This window comes from Motacilla alba, chromosome 3 (assembly GCF_015832195.1).
Source record: "Motacilla alba alba isolate MOTALB_02 chromosome 3, Motacilla_alba_V1.0_pri, whole genome shotgun sequence".
Lineage (NCBI taxonomy): Eukaryota > Metazoa > Chordata > Aves > Passeriformes > Motacillidae > Motacilla > Motacilla alba.
The window spans coordinates 22,156,906-22,181,636 of NC_052018.1; the positions used below are offsets into that span (position 1 = coordinate 22,156,906).

The following is a 24,731-nucleotide window of genomic DNA, read 5'->3' on the forward strand; positions in this document are numbered from 1 at the left end:
GACCATGCCAGAGCAGATATCCATACTGCAGCCCACACTGGAGCAGATGGATATTATTTCTTGAAGAATCTGCAGCTGATGGGGGAGCCACACTAGAGCATGTTTATCTTAAGGTTCAATAGCTCATGAAGAAGACACATGCTTGAGCAGAGGAAAAGTACAAGGAGGAAGGAGAAGCAGAGAGAAGCCTTTGATAAGCTGACCACAACTCCCATTCCTTATTCCCTAGCACTGGCTGGAGTAAGGAAAAGAACCAACAGAATGAAGGTGACCCTGGGAACACAGGGAGGAAAATGTTGTTCTGATGTTTTATAACCTTTATTTTCCAAAGCTTATTTCACCTAATTTTAATTGGCAATATATTAAATTAACTTTTTCCAAGCTGAGTCCTCTCTCTGTCCTTATCCTGACCCATGAGAGTTTTCCTCCCATTTTTCCCATCTGGTTGAAAAGAGAAAGGGAGTGAACAGCAGGGTGAAGTATGACTGCTCACCAAGGATAACCCACTACACTGAAAAATAAAAGTTTTCAAACACATTAGGATGAAAAAGTATAAAGTAACTTCTATTTGTCTGCTGTGGATACAAAATGAAACAAGGCCTTTACACTACAGAAAAACAGCTTCAGATTATATAAATACAAGGAAAAACTGCAAGGGGGAAAGTAAATTACTGAAAGAGAGAATATTCAGGAGGGTGTTCAAGATTAGGTTAAATGACTACCTGTCAAGGATACCTAGAAATTCTCTCAAACTAACTTTCAAAAATATTTTCTAACAATTGTTTGCTATTAATTGATTCAAATAAATGAAAACCCTTTCAAAATCATGTATAACTTCACAAATCTTGTATTTGCCTCATTTTAATATTTCTTTAAAAATTAGTTGAATTGTACTTGTTTGAAAAATTAATGTGCTTATTAAATTCAGAATCTGGAAGGCACATTCATAGGCTGATGATTAGATCACGATTCTAAATTAACTCTCAAAATTTTTACACATAGTATTATAGTAATTATTAACTTTGAGATTATGTCCTAATCAGTATTTCAAGTCATGTTGAAGTCAGGCTCAGGTAATTATTGCTTTGATGCAGGACAGAGAGAAGTGGCTGCCCATTGCAAATGAGAGGCTAAGCCATATAGTACACAAGTCTGCACTACACTGGCTTGTTCCTGACAGGAGGCAGAAATGAAGACTGAAGAAGTCTTATCCAGCTTAATTATCTACACTAATATTTTAAGAAATGAATTTTGCTTTTATTAATTTAGAAGCTATATTAAAAAAACAAATTATAATTGCTGATTATAGCTCATTATGGTGAAGGGCATATGATTAATAATAAGAAAATATACAGGAAATTTAATTAGCTAATGATTCAAATTCAGATGTTTTGAATAAGATAAAACAAAGATGTTTTTACTTAAATCAATTTATAGGCCTCTTCTGCTTTACTACATGCTAAAAGATGATGCATTCCTGAATGGCCATTTCAGGGCATATGTATATGTACAACCTAAACATCAGCAGTAAAGAATTTCCTGAGAAAGTTGTGGGGAAATATTCTTTAGAAATACATGCCCACTTACATTTGCAAACAGGCGGCCTCCCTTTGTTGCTCCATAATCCATCTTCTTGACACACTGCTGTTGCTTGCTGACTAGATTCTAGCTTGAAGCCCTCATTACATTCATATATCAATCTACTGCCCAAAGTGAATTCATTACCTATAACTGAACCATTCCCAGGGGACTCAGGAATGCCACAAGACACAGCTGAAAAGAAAGAGAAAAAAAATATGACGAATTGGAATTTTATCATATATATCTTTAAAATATTGTCCCACCACTGAAATAACATAGATTAGTAATTTTGACATATCTCATTTATAAAAATTTAAATTAATTTTGCATCATATTTGCAACATTCTGGTAAATGTAATGGTATTTAAAACATTGATAAAAACTTATAAGTGCATCTAATATAGACAAAAATTTTATAATAATTATTTAGTTCAATATAATCACTGCAGAGAGAAAATAATCAACACAGGCTAAGGACAATGGTTTATCGGCTGGAGAAAAAAAATCAGAAGTGTCCAAAGAGATTTGGTCCAAGAAGCAATGAACTGAAAAACTCTTAAAAGCTTTCCAGCAGTCTGCTCCATTCTTTCAGGCTTTCTTTCAATTCTGCACTACTTCATCATAGTTCGTTCATACATTTCATGTTTGTTCTATGCATTTAGAACTATATTGCTGAAGAATTCAATTCAACATTTTTTATCTGATGAGAAAAACAATCAAATATATTATTAGACAGTGAAGTATTCCACTTAAGGACATTATTCAGATATTTTAAACCTTATTTACATATTTGACTAGTTTATTTCAGAATTTTAAATATTATGTGTATCTAGGCTTATCAATTTTCTACATCATGAAGGAAATTATTTACTGAATTATTTTCATTTTTTTTCCTCCTTCTGACTTGAACTCCAAATGAACACCTTTTCTTTCAAGACCACCAAGTTTTATTTGCTGTCAACTTAGTGAAGTTTGAGTAGCATCTAGGGTGTTTTTTTAGGCTGGTTAGTCAGCATTCCTTTAACAGTATCTCATAATATACAATTTTTGGGCAAAGTACAATTATAAAAATGTCTATTTCAGTCACTTTTAGGAAAGGTCTCCAAACCAAGATTGCCTTCTCTCATCTGACTTCTCAGGTCCCTTGCTTTTGACAATATATATATTTTAAAATTTATTTTAATGTTACATTTGTTTAAAGTGGTTATTAATGTACAGGTATTAACTCTAGGTCCTTCAATACGTTATTAAAGCTGATAAAAATTTTATGTTTGCCCCACTGCTCTTTTGAAGAGGAAGTCTTATCTTCTCCAAAAGGATGGTACTTTCTGCAGAACAGCAACTTGGAGCAGACTACCTATCAAATTATTACAAATAATCTATTTCATGACTTCATATAAACCAATACGTGTATGCATCTACAGAATCACGAGCTACTCTGAGTTTGGCATCCAGCTGACTGCTCTGTAGTAAATACACTGAAAGCTTTGAAGCTTTCATTTTTAAATATTAACCAATAAAAAGTGAAGTTTTACAGATGAAAGTATTTTTTCCTTACATGCAATGATAAGAAGCAATTCAATATTTTAATATTTTAAAACAAAAATAAATAAATAAATTTCAAAAGAAGAAATCACAGTGTTTGTCTGAAATCTGTTTCAATGATGAAGATTAGTATTTTTATTTTAAAAAAATGTAATTTTTATCCCTATTTACCCAATTCATGTAAATGATTAATTTCAGAATACATCATCATGGTACCAGAAACACAATTCTCAATTTTGTTTTCAGCGTTTCCATGTTGTCACATCTCATGAATTTAAATTAAATACAATACAGTACTTTGAAAATTTTTACAATGAGGATATATAACCAATATTAAATGATGAATGATTACTTCACTTCTGCTGTTCCTTCCATCTGGAAGTTGTCATATTGCTAACAGAAGTAGAACTATAGGAGTATTCCAAAAAAAGCTGCCTCCTACATAGCACAACTTCTTGGCACTTTTTGTATCCTAAACAGAACTTTTCTCTTCTTTTCAAAACTGAGTATTTCTCCATCAGTGGGCAGGGGCTGAACCTCCTGCCAGCGGATGGAGTAGTACTGGGACAGAAAAGGCAGAGAGAAGCAATAAGGAAGGGGTTCTGGAAGGTCACTTTTAACTGCTCTGAATCGTGTAAGAGAAAGTGGAGAAGGGGAAGGATAAAAGCAAGTTGTGCAGCTTCTGGGAGTACGTCTTTATATTACAAGTCATTTTCCACTAAGTGACCACAGCAGGAGTGGTACTTTTTCAGGTCTCTGGTGTACTCAACACAGTTAGCATAGGTGTATCTGGTTAAATGCTCCACATTCCCTACCGATCAGCTGAATCCTTTACCTACAACTAGAAACAACTCTGATCTTGTGTCAGGCAAGCAATACTTGCAAAAAGTTTGTCTGCATGCTGAACTGATGGAAAGTTAAACTCACACTCGACTTTAGTACACCACAAAAATGCCAATGAATTTCAAGTTGTGGTTACTGTGAAGGATTTCAGGGTGCCCTATGTCTTGCACTATGACTCCACTCATCCTAAAATGCCCTACAGTTCTCTCCTGACTTGTGACAACGTGTCTGAATGCTTTTGGTTAAGATTTAACTTCTTGCCAACATTTTCAGGTCTCCTCTCTCATACCAAAACAGTAATCCCAGTGTAAAGTCTGCATACATTTCATTGTATAAAATCAAAAACTCAAAACTATGATTCTATGATTCTGTCCACCCATTCCATGTTCTGTACCCATCTGTACATACAGGTGGACCTAATTTTGTTTCCCTCTAAATATTGCAAACATGAAATAACTTCAAATACCTTAGTGAAGGAAGAAGCTTTTATTAAGCCATTTGAAAACAAACAAACAAACAAAAAAACCCTCAACAAACCAATCCAGGTCTGTTTAGCTCATGGTATAATTCTATCAGCATTTGTTCTTCACCTTTAGCAATAACCTTTCTAGAGACACACTGAAAAGTTCAAGACTGGGTAGCTCTTATGTGCAAGTTATTTTAAGGAATAAAAGATGTACAATGCCTGCTCACACACAGGTGGGCCTCTCAGTTATGTCAGGTCTGATGCAATGTCCAGTATGCTAAAGCGCCTCAAAATCTATGCTTACCTCTCACACTTCAGCACTTCCATCCTCAGAGTGTACCTGAGCCCTTACTATGTCCCTTCTTTCCTTAGTTGTTTCTGCCTTGTACTGCTAAATTGTCGGGGTTTTCTCACTGCTACTTTAGCTACTTATCATAAAAGCAGTTTGGGCATTCAGGCACTGGTCCAGGTAGAGTCTTATCTGTTTATTTTTTATATGCTTGTCTCCCAGAGCCTAGGATTGGAATGTACTATTCCTGTTGCTAGAAATTTATCAAGGCTGCTAAAGGCTTTTAGGGCAGCAGTGTTAAAACAAAGCATATCAGCAAGGACAGTTGTGTATAGGAAGAACAGGTAGAGTAAAGATGGGCATTTGTTCATGCCTGCCAGAGAGTCTGTAGCACTCTGACTGGTACCATGTCTCAGCCTCCAGACTCTAGCAACGCAGCACTGCTGAGCCACATTGACCCTGACAACTTGCTTTCAGTTTTTCATTCCAACTGATCTTCTTGCCAAGCTTTTCTTATATTTTCTCTTGTCTTCTCTTCATCCCCAGCCTCAGTCTTCTCTTCCTACTCTCCCCCAGCATGGCAATCCATACAAGAGCTAATCAGTGGCTGACAAATGTTATTGTCAGTATCATTACTGGGGCCTTACTATTTCCTCTCAGCAGCCACTTACAGTTATTATAGAAGAATTGTTATTTTCTCTCCATATCTCTTTTGAATGTAGTATGACTTATGTTTCTCTTTTCACTTCACAAATGAAATAAAAGCAATAACAGTAAGTTATAATTTCCTAGATAGAAGTCCAGTTTTTTATACAGCATTCAGGACATTATTACAACATTTGCATTTGAGAAGATGAATTGAAAAATATCTTCTGACCCCATCAGATTAACTCATATTAGACATTTTCATATTCAAATTAGATTTTGCTTTAATAGATACAGAAAAAATAATTACCCTTTTTGATAATATGATGAAACTTGATTTCAAAAATTAATTCTGACAAATTCAAGTTCTTAATTACAAATGTAACCCTGCAGGATTTGTTTTACAGAAATTTCTGAACTAATCAAAGGATTTTTGATTTAGAAAGATCCTTTAATGAAATCCATGAGTGGGACCAAATGCATAATTTTAATTAATTTTCCAAGAGAATGCATTTTGATAACAGGTACTAAATAAATTTTGAAATATGCTCTCCATTTCAGAGTTTTTTGAAAAACATATGCTTCATTCAGACATACATGTTGGAATAATTGTGCCAGATTTGTGAAGTTATATATTAAGATGAGGAATCTTACATTTATAAGAAATTTATAGCAAAGATTAAACAACCTATCTTGAAAATATTTTTTTCTCCCATTGTTTACAGAAATCTACATACCATCAGCCATATATATTGATGAAATTATAAATACAGCTTAAAATTTCAAAGCTCCTTCTTGCACATAGTGATAAAAAGGGCAGACACAGTGTCTGAAGAATTTTTCAATTTACTTAAGTCCTCTTAAATTCTGTTCAGATTCTATTACTTTCTGAGGCTCTTTGACCCTTGGTTATCCCCTGTCAAGTCCTGGGATGTTATATTAAGTCCTGCACATCTGTACATTTTCCCTTCTCTTTTCTGCAAATTATTCCAATTTCTCCTTAAAAATGGAGACTTTTTTCTTAAATTATTTAAATAACTTTTTTCCCCAATCACAAACCTCATTATGTTTGGACATAATTTTCAAAGTTAGAATGGCAAATTTGAAACACTTTCTGTGCCATTGTGAACAGAAAATTGTGAACATAAAATGAAAAAACTAAAAATGTAAAAGAGAACTCTTACCATTAGACTGTTCTAACAAAAGAGAGAAACTATGAAAAAGAAAAACTATATAAGAATTTTTATGTGCTGGGTCCTATTTTCATTTTACAGAACTCTGCTATTTGACTGAACAATAGTGGAAGTAGTAGTAGAAAGCTAATATTGTCTGGCTAGATAAGCAGTAGAAAGCTAAGGGATACATTTGCATAGAATTTGTGACAGCTGATGAATCGCAAGTTTTTAAATTCTGGAGAAAAGTAAAATATAGGGCCTCCTAAAATTTATGGCCCAAACTCCCCCAGTCTAACAAGTACACACAGAATACTGTCTCTATCCTCACATGCTCCAAGTAACTGAGGTCCAGATTAAGATGAAAAAATTTCTTTACCTTTTGAAAAAAGACACCTGCCAGATAGCCAGCAAAATAGCTCCCAAAGTTTCAGCAACAGAATTGACCAGATCAAATACAACAGTTTAAGCAGATGGGGCTTGTTTTTTCTTTTCCCATTTTCCAGAGCTACCTGAGATTGTTAGGCCTCCAAGACATCCTGCAAGCCTAGTGCCTATAACACCTTTCTTTACTAGTGGATGGAGGAGAGGTAAAGCACCTCAGGACACTGAAAATGACACTAGACTTCCACGTTTAAGCAAATGAATCAAAACTTTATCCCATGAACAGATTTTAAAATTATGTTTTAATCTAAAACAGAATTTTATCCTCCACTTTGCTGATCCCAAGCTGTTGGCCTACTCATTATTGCAGGTTCTTTAGTGCAAAGTCTGAATTTTCGATGCCAGCACCAGAAACAGCACCTAAAACAGCTCAAGTCCAAAAGCAGCATTTATCCCTAAATTTACCTCACATCCAGATCACACACAGATTCTCCCATGACTTAGTGACCTTCAGGAAGATCAAACCGAATCACATGCTGCACCAAATCATATACTGCATACATGTGGCATTATGCCATATAATGTGATGGCATATGAGATTAGAAGGCATCCTGGATTCCGGAAGCACAGGTACACAGGTCCTGCTTGTTTTGAGTTTCTCCCTGGACTGGTAGGGTTATAGCCACATGGCCCTTCTCAGCAGGAAAATGCTCATCCAGAAGAAATATTTAGCTGCCAAATTACTCTGTATACAAGATGGAAACCCTATTCCTTCAAGTTTTTCAACTGTAGCCAAATTTCTGCAGCTTTTTACTTTTCTTACAAATAGCACACCCTCAACAGAAGAGTAAGCATCAGTAAGCATCATGCCAAATCTCAGCTGGCTTTTTTTTTTTTTTTTTAAATCACAAAATAAAATTTTCATACTTCCAGCTTATGGTGTTTTTAGAAATATCTGAACCATCACTGAGATGGAACATCAAGCAAATATTTTCTTGAAGAAGACATAAAAACTAATGTTAATGTCTAACAAAGTTAAGAACAAGTAAATGCAAGTTTTAATCAATCCTGTTCTTAAATATGAATATATGAATGCTACTATAATTTCATTCCATAAATAAAGTAGACTAGATGCAGACACGTTAGAATAGGCCCTGTATGATATGGGTAGAATTTGCAGCTTTCTTTCTCTTCCCCAGGTCCCTGATATTATCATAGAGTCATAGAATATTTTGGGTAGGAGGGGACATTTAAGAGCATCTGGTTCCAAACCCCTGCCATGGGCAGGGACACTTTCCACTAGACCAGGCTGCTCAAGGGCCCATCCAACCTGTCTTTCCAGGGATGGGGCATATACATTTGACAAACTGTAACAACTATTAACAAGAGCATCAAGCTAAAGTAGACCCAGGTTCAGCTTTAGGATAGTAAAAACAAAAAAAAACCAAAAAAAAACAACAAAAAACCCAAACCTGCACAAAACAAAAAACAAAACAAAACCAAAAACAAAACCCCCCAAAAACCAAAACAAAAAACCAAACACAAACAAACCAACAAACAAAAATCCCAAAAAAAAGAGAAAATAAGTTAAAAATTATGCCTTCAAAATACTGGTTACAAAGTTATTTTGTAAAATAATAAAGCAATCCCTTATAACTACTGATTTTTTTTAATGTTCTGTAATACAATATCATGACCTGTGGTCTGTTTAGAGGTATATACACTACTAAAGAAAAAAAGTACTGAAGACATATTTTCATTTGGTCTGTATTTGACTGCATGAATAGTTCTTAATACTTCAACTCTGCACACATGAGATGCACAAGTCAGTGTGTGTTTGGATCAGGTCATGATGTCAGTGTCTCTCTCGGCATACAGCAGTATTGACAATGCTGAATCTTTGTTTTGTCAAAGAGCCTTACAATGAAATTATAGAAGCCTACTCAAGAGGAAAGCATTATCTTACCGTGGCAGATTGGCACAGGAGAATCCCACTGGTACATGCCATTTTGGTAGCGCCTGCACGTCGCGTTATTGTGACCAATCATTCTATACCCAGGTTTGCAATAATAGCGAACTTTGCTTCCAGCAGGACCACCTGTTTTATTTATAATTCCACCATTCCTCAAGTTAGGGTTTAAACTGCAATAAGGAGCTAAAAACCAAAGAACTGACATCACTAAAAACAAACCAAATGCACTTGATGTACAAAATTAAGATTATTTATGATATGTACAAACTTCAAATGCCACTAAAATCAATACTGAAACCTTTACAGTAGTTTTGGAATCCTCAGTGAAGATTCAAACTACCTATAAAGAAATATCATGAAGTTCAAAAACAAAATCTATAATCAAAACCAGTTTGTAGTAGTGCACATAAGGAAGTTACAATCGTGAAACATATAGAATGTTCAGTAAGTTCACTCACACTTAATAAACCTTCTGCTTCAAATCTGATAACTTTATATAAATACAAAATTATTCTTTGGGAATACACAATATTCAAAACCAATTAGAAACAGCTTTATTACAAATTTCAGTGCTCTTAGACAATGGGAAGTACAGAATGAATTCCTTATTTTGATTTGATTGCAAATGTGCAACTTTTGTTTTACCTATTAAAATTTACTTGTTTATCTCATCCCATAAGTTTTCTCATTTTCATTCTTCTGATTCTCTGCTTCATCTTGTATCTTGCTGTGGGGGAAGTGAGCAAGCAGCTGGGTGGGCCTTAGAGGTATGCTAGGGTTAGAGAGCAATACAGGCTTCAGGAAAACTTGGCTTTGGCACCTGGAGCACCTCCTCCCCCTCCATCTTCACCAGCTGTAGTTTCTGCAGAGTGCCACTCATGTATTCTCACTCCTTCTGGCTGCTGCTGTGTATATATCTATATATCTATAATCTTTTTTTTTTAAGTGTGTTATTGCAGAGGCACTACCTCTATCCATGGCCAGCTGCAGGTCCATCTTGGAACCAGCTGAACCTGGTTCTTTTGAACATGGGAGAAGCTTCTAGCAGCTTCTCACAGAGGCCATACTTGTAGCCTCCCTACTACAAAAAGCTGGCCACTTAAACTGAAGGAATAAGAAAAAATAGTGCTATTGGCAGGAAATTACAAATTAGCTAAGTAACCACTGGACTTATTTACTTTTGAATAAATAACCAAAAGTTAAACAAAAGCCTGTAACTATTATAGTGGCAATGCCAATTTGAAAAGTAGCAAATGAAGTTCCCATCTGGTTGCCAAGTCCTTGTGCCTCCAGCAGATATGCCAGGTACTGTAGTGAACTTTCATTTGTTCTACCAATAATTTAAAAAAAATAAATAATTTAACCTCTTCTTAGTTATGCTTTTCCCCTAGCTTGCTTGAGTAGGAATGTGTATGCAGGGTCATAAATTATTGAGGGACGCTATGCAGATACTATGTAGATTAAGAAAGAGATCATTTAATATCTAGGCACTAGTGCAGTTATGAAATGTATAATTTAAACTAAAATCTAAGCTAGTGCCTGTATAATATGTCAAAGCCCTTAAAAGTATACCCATCTGCTGTAATGCCTCAGCTTTTTTCCACTGAGATTTAGCAAAACATCTTATACCACATGATGGTAAACATAGTATTAAACAAACAGCTTACACAATTAAGGTTGCATGCTAAAGAAAATATCAAGCATTCTCATAAAAGCTTCTAGAAGTTTTTAACAGTGAACAAAATTTGTAACTACGAGTGAAATCCAGCTGTGACAAAATCAAAATTTACAAAATTTTGTGCACAGGCATAGCTGGAGAAGAAGGGAAAGGTTATGGGAGGGCAGTAATTCATTTCAATAGGATCTTCATCATGAGGAAGCCTGCTGGCTCAGTCACAGCTGCCACAGTATCAATAGCCTTTTTGGGATCTTGTATTTTTCCTACTTTCAAGATGTGGCTCTCCCTCATTAGGATTCAAATCCAATTGTTTATGCTGCCGCTCACTGTTACTCTTCTTTCATGCTGATTATTTCCATTGAATCTCATGTAAAATGGACAGAAGTTTAGAGAAAAATGCAGGAACTGACTGTTAGTGAAGTGGAAAAAACTAAACTGTTGTTTGTTCCTAAAACATAGCCATAAAGATTGCATATCTCCCTCCAGTCCCCTAGTTTTATTGTTAATCATAGCTAGTGCCATAATAATTGATGAATTGAGCCTAGCAATTACAGACCACTTCTTCAGTACTGCAAAATGTGTTTTGTGTATATGCAAAGGTACAAAATATTTTGCTGTTCCTCAAAAATCAGCCTCCTTAATAATTTGATACTTACAAACCAACCTCTTCTCATGAAATCTATTCATGTAACCTTGAAATTGCTTCCTCACTTTGAATTAATGAATGAGAGCCTACTCCTTTTATTGCCACACATTTGAGGGCTACAATGTGACAGGTTCTCTTTGTTCCCTCTTGCACATTCTCATTCTATCAAATCCTGCAATTGCTTTTTTACTATAAAAACCTATATTAATCTCCAGTCCGCTTGAAAAAAAAAAATCTTTTCCCCATTCCTCAGCTTCAGTTTGTCTGTAGTAATTATCCAAAGATGCAGGAGAAGATGATGCTTTTAGTGATTTTTTTTCCTGACTGCTAACAGTTTCTGTTTAGTTCTTGAATCCCCAAAAAATATCATAATTATGCTCTGAGCTGGGCCCTGATCTTATGTTTCTGGAAATTAGACAGGCAGAGCATGGATGATACAGAAAAGGAATGAATTTCCCAAAAGCTGTCACCCTGAGAACTTTTACCATGACTAAATGGGAGATAGCTGGTACTTCATGAAATGTTCTGGTAAAACATTCTTAGTATTCCTTTCTCAACTTAATTTTTATTGACAATTTTTAGCTACCAAAATTAACTCACAGAACCTTTACATTGCTAATCAAGTCCAAACACAGAAGAAGCAGATGTTAATGATGAGAACTATCTTTCACCTTTATCACACATACTACTCACATCATGTAAATGATCCCTTAGCCAAGCCTTTTAGTAGCAATGTGTCTGTAGATGTATGTGTGGAAACATCATAAACAGGCTGCAAACTGAGTAAGGGTCAATATGTCTACCCATAACACATAATCCAGTACTGCAATATGTTTCTTCTTGATGTTTATAATTAATATGGAAAATAATTTTGGCACTATTTAGATAGACTACTCCCATATTTTCATGTTAGCAGATTCATATGCATATGCAGGCTGTTGAAGAAATGAGGGATTTGGTCCCCCCCCCCCCCCCAGTTTTTAATTTATTTGTACATGAAGAAAAACATAATAATGAGAGTTGTGAACTGCAACTCTAGGAAATTGCAAATGTAATAATTGTGTACTGAATTGCAGCTGAAGTACTGCACAGATAATGAAGATCAAAAATTCTCACTTCTGAGTATTTCTGTGAAAGTCTAAGTGTTATCCCTACCACTAAATTTCAAAGGCCTCTCTCTGGATCTGATAAGGCAAGAGAACAGGTGCAGAGAGGAGTATTAACTGGAGAAGTATTAATCTGGAGATCTCTGGCACACTGGGAAAAAATGGAGAGACCAAGTTCTGTGCTTAACTTGGAATGATTTCACACCCTTAAAATCAACATTATAAAAAGTTATTTTCAGAGAAACAGACATTATATTAGAAGTGGACAACAGTATATCCACAAAATATAATTTAAGAGAAAGGATTAATAGTTACCTGAGTAACGGATCTTGAATCCTTTCTTGCTGGTTGCATGATCAGTTGACCAGCGGAGATACAGCTGATTCATTTTGCTTGTGAAGTTCAGTTGCCCAGTATGATTTCCACTCAAAGCAACCAGTAAAGGGCTTTGCCCAGAAGAACCTTCAGAGATGCATAAAGAAACTACTGAAGTTTTAAAGTACTATGAGTTTAAGTAATTCTTTCAATATTATAACTAAGCTGTGAATGTGAGCACAGTAGAACAGGAAATGGCCAGACACTTCCTTGTCAGAGAAATAAGAAACAGATCTCAATTGAAACTGTCCATCTGGTTTTAGGTTTTCACTAGAGAGCATTATACATGCTTTATATGTCCATTTGTTTGTACCTAGATAAGAAATCTAGGTACAAACAGATGGAAATATAAAGCAATTAGTGATTTCTCCATAAACACTGAAAAAGTAGTGGTTAAAAAAAAAAAGGTATTAATTTCTATCTGACACAAATACACTGAATGAGAGTCTTTGTCTGTTCATTGCCCTTTTAAATCTATTATTTATTTAAGCTCTTTTCTAACTAGTGAGTGGTAGCAAACATATACTTCTTTGATATTTTACAGCTTGTACAATTTAAACACCACCATATTACATAATGAAAACAGTAGCTAAAAAAAAAGCTCCGTCATGTGTAGGACCACCACAGTTTCATTTGGAATACACATATGTACAAGTGTTATGAATTTGCTTCACTAGGACTCAGTTCTGTTAATAAGTATGTTTATTATAGTTCCATTTTGGTGCAGTGTTAATTTATAGTAAATACAGGATGCTGAAAAACTCTATCCTGGCCCTAAACCAGTATCTTCACCAAAATAAAACCCTAGAGGTACAGATAAAGATTTCAGAACTATTTATATAACAATGTATATAGAAAAGAACAAAAAAAATCTATGTATCAATCCAATCTCCAACTGGAAGCTTTCTAAAACATGAAATGGCTTTTTTTTCCTCCATATGAAGATAATGTTTTCTCCAGCTGAAGCACTCCCACATGCTCACCACGTCCTTTGCTCCATGTTTTTCAAGTTTAAGAAAGCCATGTCAACCACCATTATCTTGGTCAGAGCTGCTATTACAAATAAAGAACTTCATTCATTATTTGCTGAGTTTCAGCAGCTACAGCCTGATCAGGTCTTCTTATGTTACACGAAAAGAGAAAAATAAAACTGAATCAAGTGACTCCTAAAAATTGAATACAATACAAGCGAAAATTGTTATCAGCCCCATCCAGTTCAATTAAAAAAAAAAAGTAATTTCTGACTGGGACATTTCAGATACAAAAAGGAGGTTATAGAAGCCACAAAAACATTAACATTAAAATTACTTCCTAGTTCTTAGGAACTGTATTTCAGTCACCCTAATACTTCAGCTAAGTTAGCATCACCAAAAAAATTCTACATAATAAATGCATCTACAACATAAGAAAAAATAAGCACGACAAAGGGTATGACAGGTAAGTGGGAATGGCTAATGGGCTTGTTGCTCCCACTTGACCAGGCTGACTTTACTGACTGACTGTCCACCCTGATCATCATCCAGCTGCTGAAGCACCATAATGTACAGTGCAGTCAGGTAGGTGTAGTTCTTGCTGTGCTTTGCATTCCAAAGCTGCCTTATAAAGCAATCAGAGATGAGTGCCTTAGCAACACTAATTCCATAAACATTTGTCTTGCAAATCTTTATACAGTTTCTGTGTAAAGTTTGATGATGTATCTTTACCTGTTAGAGATAGATCAGTGCAGTTCTACTAACCTAGATGAAATACACTGTTTTGGACCACACAGTCCCCACAATATGAAATATATTTGTTTGCTGCAAAATGCAGCAACATTTGAGTCTGAGTTATAGCCATCGCTAGAAGCAGTACAGCCACATCAGCATTGTCTTCTGCCCCCAAAAACTCATGCTGAGATGTGTAACTAATTAGTCTAGCAAAACACATTGCTAATGTGGCCACAGGGACACAAACAAGTATCTCTGCAAGGTGCTGCAATGGGCCATATCTGAATATCAACTTGTTGAGAGCTAGCTCAGGAATCTCCACATGGCACTATAGTTGAGAGGTTATAAATATGCCATTATCTTTTTCACTTAAGGTTGCTGGTAGGTGGTAGAAAAAATTACTTCTGCAGAGCTGCAGTAGAAATTTATATTTGTAAGAATATTATTTCATGCCATGAAATTAAAGTGCTTAAAAGTGTAGGAACAACATTAGTTCTTCTCAGATCTATTATTGATAATCTGGTTTCATTACATTTAAATTCAGAGGAAAGAAAACAAAAATATACATCAGGAAAATTATGCTGTTTCAACAGAATTTATCAAAAGAAAACAAAGTGATCAGAGCACTAGAAAAATTCCAGTAACATTCCATATTGTCTTTGATACAAAAAGAAATGGAAGAAAAGCCAGTCTTAATAGATTTTTGCAGACTGTTTTCTGCACTAACCTGACATGGACCAGCATACATGTTACAAAGGAAAAAAATGCTATGATATGGCATTTTTAAAAGCATCAAAAATATTGTGGATTTTTTAAGGATGTTTCTACCAAAAAGTGAAAAAATTAGTAACTTTAGACATTAAAATCCAATCTTTCAGAAAAATACTTAAAACAAGATACCTCCAAAGACATGACCTTTTAATATTTTTTCATACTCTGAAATTCCCATAGTGAATATTCACCATTTCTATCATACTTATAATGTATTCTAAGTTAATGAAGGAAGATATGATAATGGTCTCTAAATGAATAAAGATGTATTTAGGAACAATCCAGACAATAGTTACCCTTGTCAATCAATGGGAACATAATAAGTCATAATAAGTTCAGAATGAAATAGAAAATAAGAATTAAGTAGGGCCCTTTGAGAAGTGACAACACATTTTTCTGCTCTTTGTCCCTAAACAGATGAACACTTCAACAGTGGTATATTCAAACAGCGAACAACACTGGTCTGCTATGCTATGGAGAAAGCAGATAGGGTATTTGAACTCAAACTTCAATATTAAGACTCAAATTATTTTATTCATTTAGACAAATGTAATTATAACCCCAAAATACTTCTTCACCAGAAATTAACCATTGTGGATCAGCATGTTAACATCTCCTTTCAGATACCTGCATAAATTTTCCTGGAAGCAGAAAACTATGTGACTTTCCCAGGGAAACTGCAGTTGTTAATGCTCCTGTGTAACAATACCTAAGAAAATTTAAAATCTTCTTTGTCTTGAATACATCTATAAAAACTGTCATTGGCTAATAGATTCAGATTTAAGGCAAAAGTAATAGGAATTCTAAACTGTTGTTTTATTTTCAGATATATCACTGCATTATGATCCAAACAACTGCAAATCAAGGCCCACTCCACTCAGTGTTTGTTCCTGTGTAATAAGATAGAATTTAAATCTTTCTTACCATCAAATACTTCCAGCTCATCAAACTGCTTTTCACTTTGAAACATTTCTACAAAAATGGAGATGTTATATCCTGGCTCAACCTTAATAGTCCAAGAACATGTCTGAGAGTTGGGGTAGGTGCCTGGATAACCTGGACTGAGGATCACTCCTGATGATTCTGTACGAATTTCATTTGCTGGACATTGTGCTAAAAAACACAAAAAGAACAGTAAGAATAGCAATGAAACAAAGTGCTTCTTCTCCATGAAATGCATGCTGCAGGGTCAGTTTCCAAATAAAAACATGTTAAAATCACAGTCTAGATGGAAGGGGAAAAATGTTCCCTATAATATGCACGGAAACAGGACCACTTTTGAAAACCTTGATTTAGGAAACATTATATTAATTTATTAATTACAGTAAGCATCTATCCAGAAAGAAATATGTTAGAGCCCAAAGTGGTTTCAGTCAAGGAATTCACATATGTTGGTGCAATCATTCACACTGGTGAGGTAAAAATACTGGTAAACTTTTTATTTGGAAACTGTATTCTATTTGAGATCTTAAAACAATGAACCAGCTTTAGAAATAAAGCCTGTTACATGAACATGACAATATATTGAAACATCTAGACATACTAGATCATTTTAAAGCACACAAGTTTTATGTAAAGTGTTCATTTTGAATATAGAATGCTCAAAGTCATCCAAATAAGACCTTTTTAGCAATGACTTCCTCTGATATTTAAAGACTGAACTTTAAATTGCACCTGGCATTCATAGGTATTTATGATCTCTGCATACTGAAAGGCGTATAATACATTAAAATACTGTAAATTTTATATCCTAAACACCGATTTGATTAGGAAGCTTTGTTTGTCACTATTTTTCTTTAACATTTTGCCTCTCACATATGACTCAGTTTTTCAAATCTGTTTCCTGATACATTTTGTCAACAGTTTCATAATATATGTTCATATTAACAATATTTTTGTGTAAAATTCACAAATATATCTTGACAGAAATGTATTCCTGGAAATCATCTGGCATACTGCCCAAGGACTTAAATAAATAAAGGTTGTAAGAAAAGTGAAAAAGAAAGCAACAGAAGGAAAAGTGATCAGCGGAAAAAGCATACTACAGGGGGAAATCAACGCATAAATATCAGAAACAAACATTAAAAACTTGACCATTTCTCTCAGAAGACATTGTGCAAACTTGGAGGTGAAAACTAGGTTCATTTGTAGCTGAAAATTTTTTTTCAGAGGAAAATGTCAGCCAGTGAAAAGGAGGGATGTAATATGCAAGTGAGAATATGCCACCAAGCAGGGGAACAAGATCTGGGTTGGGCAAAATATTGTATGCAAATAATTTTTCTTTGGCATATATCCCTTTCTGCTATCATTTGACAGCACTGGCTGCAGCAGACAGTATCCTTAAAAAACAAAACCATCTCTCATAGAAGATCCTGAGAGAGGGAGATCCCATGGGACATTAGTATATAAAGCAGTAAGAAACCTTTAGACAATAATCCAGGGATTGCCTCTTGAGGTAGAAACACCTGTAGTAAAATTACATCCAGAAATTTCACACAAACCTCTGTCTAAGAATATAGCATTGCATGTGTTTAATGACAGTAGCTTCTCTCATTCTCTTAAAATGAAACACACTGCTACTTTGACTTCTTCTATTCTTCAAACTGAGACAAGAATAACTTGGGAAAATGCTGTCAAAAGGTGCTCTGACTCAGAAGTTCACACAAAATACAAGTAAACCAGGAAATTCTTAAAGAAAAAAATTGATTTGGCATAAAAATATCATCAGATAAATAACAATAATTTTTCCCACAGCGTTTCCTGTCTGACATGAATGAAAGTGCACATCACTGATGAAGAGTAGCTGACATGACACAGTTCCACAATCTGCTTTATCCTGTAGTATCATTCCTTATGCTACAGGACTATTTTACGAAGGAAAAAGGTGGTTTTTTACTGATCCAGTATCAGCTTACTTGAAATGTTTATTAAAAATGGCAACATCTGTGAGAAAAACTTGAGAATTAAAGCCTGTCTTCAAAAATTACAAACATTACAAAGTCAAAAATTACAAGTGCCCTGCATAAATAAGTGATGCTGTATGATATTTCACAGCAAGACACAGTGATTCTTTTCAACACTGGAAAACTGCCACCACTCTGGATAAACTATGGTTTAGAAATGGCTACAATAAACTAAACGTGGCAAACATGGGTCATTTGGAATGGGACAAGGGAGTGCAGGAAGTACATCTGGAGTGGTTTTGTAAGCATGCCATATCTAAAAACTAGCAGCACAAATGTTTAGGATACAAATGTCTTTTGTTGCTTGCTTTTCCTCAGCATCTTAGGGAGTTATGGAAATAACCATTGGTCATACCACTCATGAAACCAATTATATAGTAGTCATTCAGATTTGGGGTTTGCAAACAAAATCTAGATATTACACTGATACAGTCCAGACAAGAATAAAGCCTGGTGATCTCCTTACTTGAGAAGTGTAATAGTACAATACTTCCAGAGAAGTTTACAGTTGGGCTATTCTAAAAGGCTGTTGCTGCCTCCTTTATATGGGTGCCCTTTCAGCTAAGTTACCACAGGTATCATTTTCAGAGAGGTGCCCTCTAAGTATCTTCTTAAGAACTCACTGAATGACTCTGCTTACTTACTCCAGTATATGAAGTTTTTGGAGTCTTAGGTGGAAGATCATCAACTAAGAATAAGATCCAAAATTACATTTTGAAAAATCTGAGATCAATGTATAGTGATGCCCAGAATATTGTCACTAAGTGCTGAGAAATTGTTCTCTAACTCAAGAAATACACTACAAGCATCTTTAAAAAATTGAGTCAGGGAAGGAATGAAATGAAAACATAGAGGAAAGTCAACAATTCAGAGAAGTGAAAAATGTTAGTTTCTTTTCGGATAAAAAAACTGTCATAGAACAGAAAGAAAGACTCATATAGCACAGACACTGACTGTGATCATCTGAGAAACCAGAGGCAGTGCTCCCGAGAAGATATAGTAAGAATGGTCTGCAAAAACAAAAAGAGACAGGAGTAGGAAATTGTAGAGGGGAGAGGAAAGGGTAAAAAACCCACAAAAATTGCTTTTCCTGCCTCTTCATTTCAGCTGCTTTGCTCTTTGACTATCTATTATTTCTTGTAAAGACATCAGGGACAAAAAGTGAAGGAAAGAGACAATGAAATAGCTTATTTACTAGCTTTGAAAAAATAACAAAAATAGTTATTTCAAAATCATGTAAAAATTATCAATAACTGCTGCTCTTAGCTGTCTCATTCCGTGCAACCAAATCTTAAGAAGGGACCTGAAACTAAATTATTCATCACAGGGGAAATGTGCCTTTTGCAGATGTTTCCTCATGCCTTTCTCTCATAATTGAGGAAAAGTATGATGTTGCTTTCTAATTAAGAACATTTCTTTGGTGAGTGAATATTAAAAATCAACAGCTTAAAGGTCAGAGTATTTCCTTGAACACATCATCACATTTACGCAAGAAACATATCAAAGCAGTGATGCCAAACTGATTTTTGCCTTTTTTCTTGTATATATTTTTCATGTATTTGTAGCTCTGCAGCCTATTATTGTATACCTACATAGATTCGTAGCCAGCATTTCACCTACTCTGTTAGACAGAAAGACAGAACACATTCCTAGAGACTTGAATCCTCGGGGGACCGAGGTTAAATTCTCTGGGAACCAAGGTTAAAATGGCTTCTCAAGACACTCTCATAAACAAATTTTAGTTAGTATCTAAAGGAGGGAGATTAAAAAAGGGGTCGAACCAGCAGGGAATTCCCTCATCTCTAACTGGGAATTTTTGTCAGTTATACTAATTTGTGAAACATAAATTTGTGTCTGCTTTACATTAATATGTGCATCTTCAGTGCATTTTTTGCATGCATTCCAGTGTGTTGTGCACCATAAAGGATTCTTTATAAAGGTAACCGCATTTTCATTACCTGTGTCTGACTTTTTGTCTGACTGCTTTTAGGATTGAAAAGACATCAGCAGGACTGCTGTAGGATTTTTTTTCTCCACATATTCTATTGTATTCACGTACTTAACTTCAGAATTTTGCTAACGAAATAAGTTTCAAAAAGGAGAAATAATGTTTAAGTGGAAAAAAAATATGTACCTCTCTAATACAAATCAGGGCAAATAGGGATGCTAAGGGTGAAAGGAGATAGGGAATAATTCTCTGTGGTACTGAGACAACACCACCATATTCCTAGAGCAGAAAATTCAAGTAAGATCAAAACTATTATGTCCTTCTAACCTGTAAACAGCTCAGTTCCTCTTTTGTGCTAGGACAGAGGTGACCAAATATTTTTAAACACTGAGCTATAGCTTCAGGTCTTCCTATTGCCAAGATTTACTTCCTATGGCTAGGAGTCATTCCACAAGAAGTCTCTTGCAATTTAAGCTGTTCACAGCTGATGTACCACAGGGACTAATGAGAGGAATAGCTCTGAAGTAGTTCAGGGAAAGGCAGACTGTGTATTGCCCCTTCGCAGTCTGGGAAGCTGGCTGTACCATGGGGTTTTGTGGCAAATTGGTACAGCTCACCTTGGCAGCCTTTATTGGCTCTTTCTGCCCCCTAATGAATTACTCACCAATTCCTTTCCAGTATAACTTAGCTGCTGATTAAAGAATTTAATCTCTAAGCTGGAAGCTACACTTTACAAGATTTAAATTTTACAAGATTCATATGTCTAAAGACATATGAAAACATAAAACTGAGATACTGAGACAGTAAGACTGCTTCACCTTGTTCCTCAAAACAAAAGGCACATCCATTTTTCAGTACCACAGCTAATACCTATAATTTGAATAAAAGTAAACTCCACAGTGTTATTATCTTGTATTCACCATAAACATCATAGGTAAAAAATATCTGCTACTTTGAGTTTTATTTTTTTTCAATAATATTAGCTCTGCCCTTTCAGCATAACATTTAAAAATAGAATACTCATTAAAAAAAAAGTGCTCTGGTCAAGACATACATATTTGGATTTGATTTAGCTGAAATGGAGTTATTTTTCCCCATAGCACTGTCACAGTGCTGTGCTTTATATTGGTAGCTAGAAAGGAGTTGAAAACGCAGCAGAATTTTGGCTACTGCTGAGTGGTGCTGGCACAGCATCAGTCCTGTCTCTCCAACATTCTGCACCACCACCTCCCAGCAGTCTGGGTGTGGGCAAGGTCTTGGGAGGGGGTCTAGTTGGGACAGCTGACCCAAATTGACCAAAGGGATGTTCCATACAATATCACATTGGCTCAGCAATAAAGGCTAAAAGGAAAGAGGAAGAAGAGAGTGTACTCATTATTTACAACAGCTACATATGCTGAAGTCCTGCTTCCCAGGAAGTGTCTGGACATTGACTGATGAAAAGTAGAGAGCAAAATATTTGGCTTTTTTCTCTTCTTGTGCATGCAACCTTTCACTTTTGCTTTAGTAAACTGCCTTATCTTGACCTACAAGTTTTTATCCATCTTATTTCCTTCTCCTGTCTCACTGAGAAGGGGAGCAAAAGAGAGGCCAAGGTCAACAGACCACAATATTCTACTCTTAATTTTGTTTCTTTCGTTTGACTAACACATCAACATATTTGATACCTCATGGACTCTCTTCTGTCAGTTAAATTACAGGTTGACTCAACTCCCTACACATTCAGAAGTTTAGGAATTGATGTGAAATTTACCACTTGAGAAAATTTGACCTGCAAAATAAATTAAATGTTTGAGCCCCAAAACATATTTAATAATCAATTATTTATAAGTAAATGCCATGAATATTAAAAGTAGCTACTGTAAAATAGTTTGGACTGAAAACAGGAATAAATACTAAAAACAAGCTTTAGGCGTATTGGAGGACATAAGTAATCCATTTTACATTCATTTTTAATAAGATTGTTGCACATGTAAATTCCAAAAAATGTTATTTGTTAAACTTGTATAAATTCATGCACAGAGGCAATGCCTACAGAAAAATAACAGGAAATAACAACTATCTTTATGTTAAAGTCACATGTAATTGTGTGCAGTGGGGTAGTGTCATGAGAAGGGTAATTCTGCATGTCAGCGTAACACTTTCATCATATTCTACTTTTGAGAAACACACTCCTTAACACGGCTTTTGCAGAAATATGATTTAGGTTTTTTGAGGAAGGCCTGACCAAGCTTCTTAACTCTAATACTATTTCTGATATCCTCATCTTTGACCTTGCTTTTTATTCATAAATATTATCACCACATTAGGACAATATCATCACACTACCCCTCTAATTTAAGTGTTTTGAGCAGCCATATTACCTTACACTGAATACCCATTATCTGTTTAACCAGTACCTCAATTTTTGCGACCAGTACAGGAATATTTCTTCCTGTCACAATGCTCATAATGCTTTAATGTACATCTCTTCTCTTCCCTAACAGCAACTAAAAAATGAAAGAAATTTGTAGTAAGAGTATAAAGGTATAGGATGAGAGCAGTAGCTCCAAGTGCAGAAACAGAAATGACAACAGTTCAACTACTTTTAAGCAAAAACCCATTCACACTGACAGCATGTTCTGTAGGGGTGCATAGGGCTCTGCATGTTAGAAAATACCTGGCAAGTTAACACAGTACCAAACATCTTGAGAAAGTCTGTCCTCAGACAGGAAGGGAAAAGGAGCTGTAAGAAAACTGTGGTATGTTGTAATTATAGCTGCTCTGGAGGTCATTTCTTGAGAATGATGTAGAACTGGTCATGCAGATTCATTTTTCTTGCCTGTCAGATATGTCATCAGACTCATATATAATATCCTAGAATTTGGCCTTCTATCATATAAATATATTTTTTGACTACTACAACATAGTGGCACAGCTCAGGAAAATGGAAAGTGTTCCTGTATCTTTAAAAAATACGAAACATAACTAAACAATGACAATATGAACAATTTTAAATTACAGGTAAAATGTAGAAATAGGAGAGTTCAAAAATTAGTTTGAAATACAGTATGCAAGTTGTATAGCAAGTAGCAAATTCTTTTCAAGCCTATGAGGGTAAAATAGTTTCTTATAAATGCCATTCCATCCTGTATCACTCCTAAAAAAATAGAATAGAATTGGGCAGGGTATTGGGAAGAATGGGAAAAATGATTAAAGATATTAAATATCTTCTGGTCTATAGAATCATGCCATAAGTACAGTGAATAAAGATCAGCTTGTTACCAATTCTTTTTCCCCATAAGAACTGTATAACACGGAAACAGCAGGTGCCAAGTTCAAAGCAGACAGAGAAATAACTTCACATTTTAAATAAATAAATTGTGTAACTTCTTGCACAAAAAATTTGCAGATTTAAAGCATCTACATGGGTTCAAAATAGGACTGAGTAATTCTACTGAAGAAACAGCCCTATAGGTTTCAAAATATAAAGAACGTTGCTGGCTTAAGAGTGGTTTAGCTACAGTTAGGTTGAGGCCTTAATTAACTGCATGTTTGCAATGACTTTCTGTCCTACACCAGAAAATCATTAGTGGCCAGTGCTAGATATGAACACTGGCTATATGTTCTGGTGTACAGAATTTCTGGTCTGATGCAGAAATATGTATTTCCCCCTTCAAATACTTAGGTTTACAAAATGCAATATGTGTACCTGCAAATATTTATCTCTGAGTAAACACTATAAAGACAGGCATTAAAAGCACAAATTTTAAATGATCTATCAATATTTCATGTGGTTCATAAATATAAGCTAGGGTTTTATAATAAAATAGGAATTACATTCAACATTTATCTCCATAGTAATACTGGGGAGGCTGGGATAGAACTAAAACCAAGTAATTCTACTTTCCAGGAAGGAAATTTATATAAAGATACAACTTGGCTGAAAAAAGGAAGTCGGGTGCACCCCAATTTACCTCAAGAAATTCCTTCCTTATGTCTGTCCAAAGTAACTGCCAGAATCTTACTCTAATGCCTCCAGTTCTATTGTCTACTTTCTCTGAATCACTCAATGGCACTTTCATTTTTCATGATCAGATTATTTCTTTTGATGTCATCCTTGTAACAAAGTTTTGCTGTATTCACAGGATACAGCCAGAGAAAGCACAGCATCTGCAGAAATTGTTACGGATAGCCAATCCTTATCAGAAGTTCCTAATATCTCTGTAGATTTTATAATAACTGTTCGGTTTACTTCAGGCTTTCATTTCACATTTACACTCTAATTGACATAGTCAAGAGTTACGTTACTGCTGTTACTGTGAACTAAAAAATGAAGTTTGGATTTGAAGTACAATCATCTTATTAAAATATTACATTTATAAAAGAGAAGTACATTAATTAAAAAAATAAATCATCAGAAACATTATTAAGTATTCAGTTATCCTAACAAGAAAGATATAAAAAGTCCACAATATTCACATTAATTCTGCATATTTTATGGCGAGGGTCCTGAAATGAATAATGATTCTTTTCCACTCAAAACAAAGATATGGAGTCCAATGTCTGAACCCATGGCAGATCCAACAAATTGTATGCACAAGTCAAAAAAGAGGAGGCAAAACCCCCCTTTACATCAAGTATGTTCATGCAGATAATTAG

General features: G+C 35.0%; 1 protein-coding gene across 2 annotated transcripts in view; it reads right to left on the bottom strand.

The window, feature by feature from the left end:
* CSMD1 (CUB and Sushi multiple domains 1) overlaps positions 1-24,731 on the bottom strand; it is a 1,065,169-nt gene that overhangs the window by 72,567 nt on the left and 967,871 nt on the right. For both annotated transcript variants that reach the window (XM_038133051.1, XM_038133050.1), the window contains exons 47-50: positions 16,104-16,292; positions 12,643-12,789; positions 8,892-9,080; positions 1,588-1,773 (exon numbers count right to left, since the gene is read on the bottom strand). In XM_038133051.1, the coding sequence (XP_037988979.1) occupies positions 1,588-1,773; positions 8,892-9,080; positions 12,643-12,789; positions 16,104-16,292 (711 nt within the window). The remainder of the gene's footprint in view (positions 1-1,587; positions 1,774-8,891; positions 9,081-12,642; positions 12,790-16,103; positions 16,293-24,731) is intronic.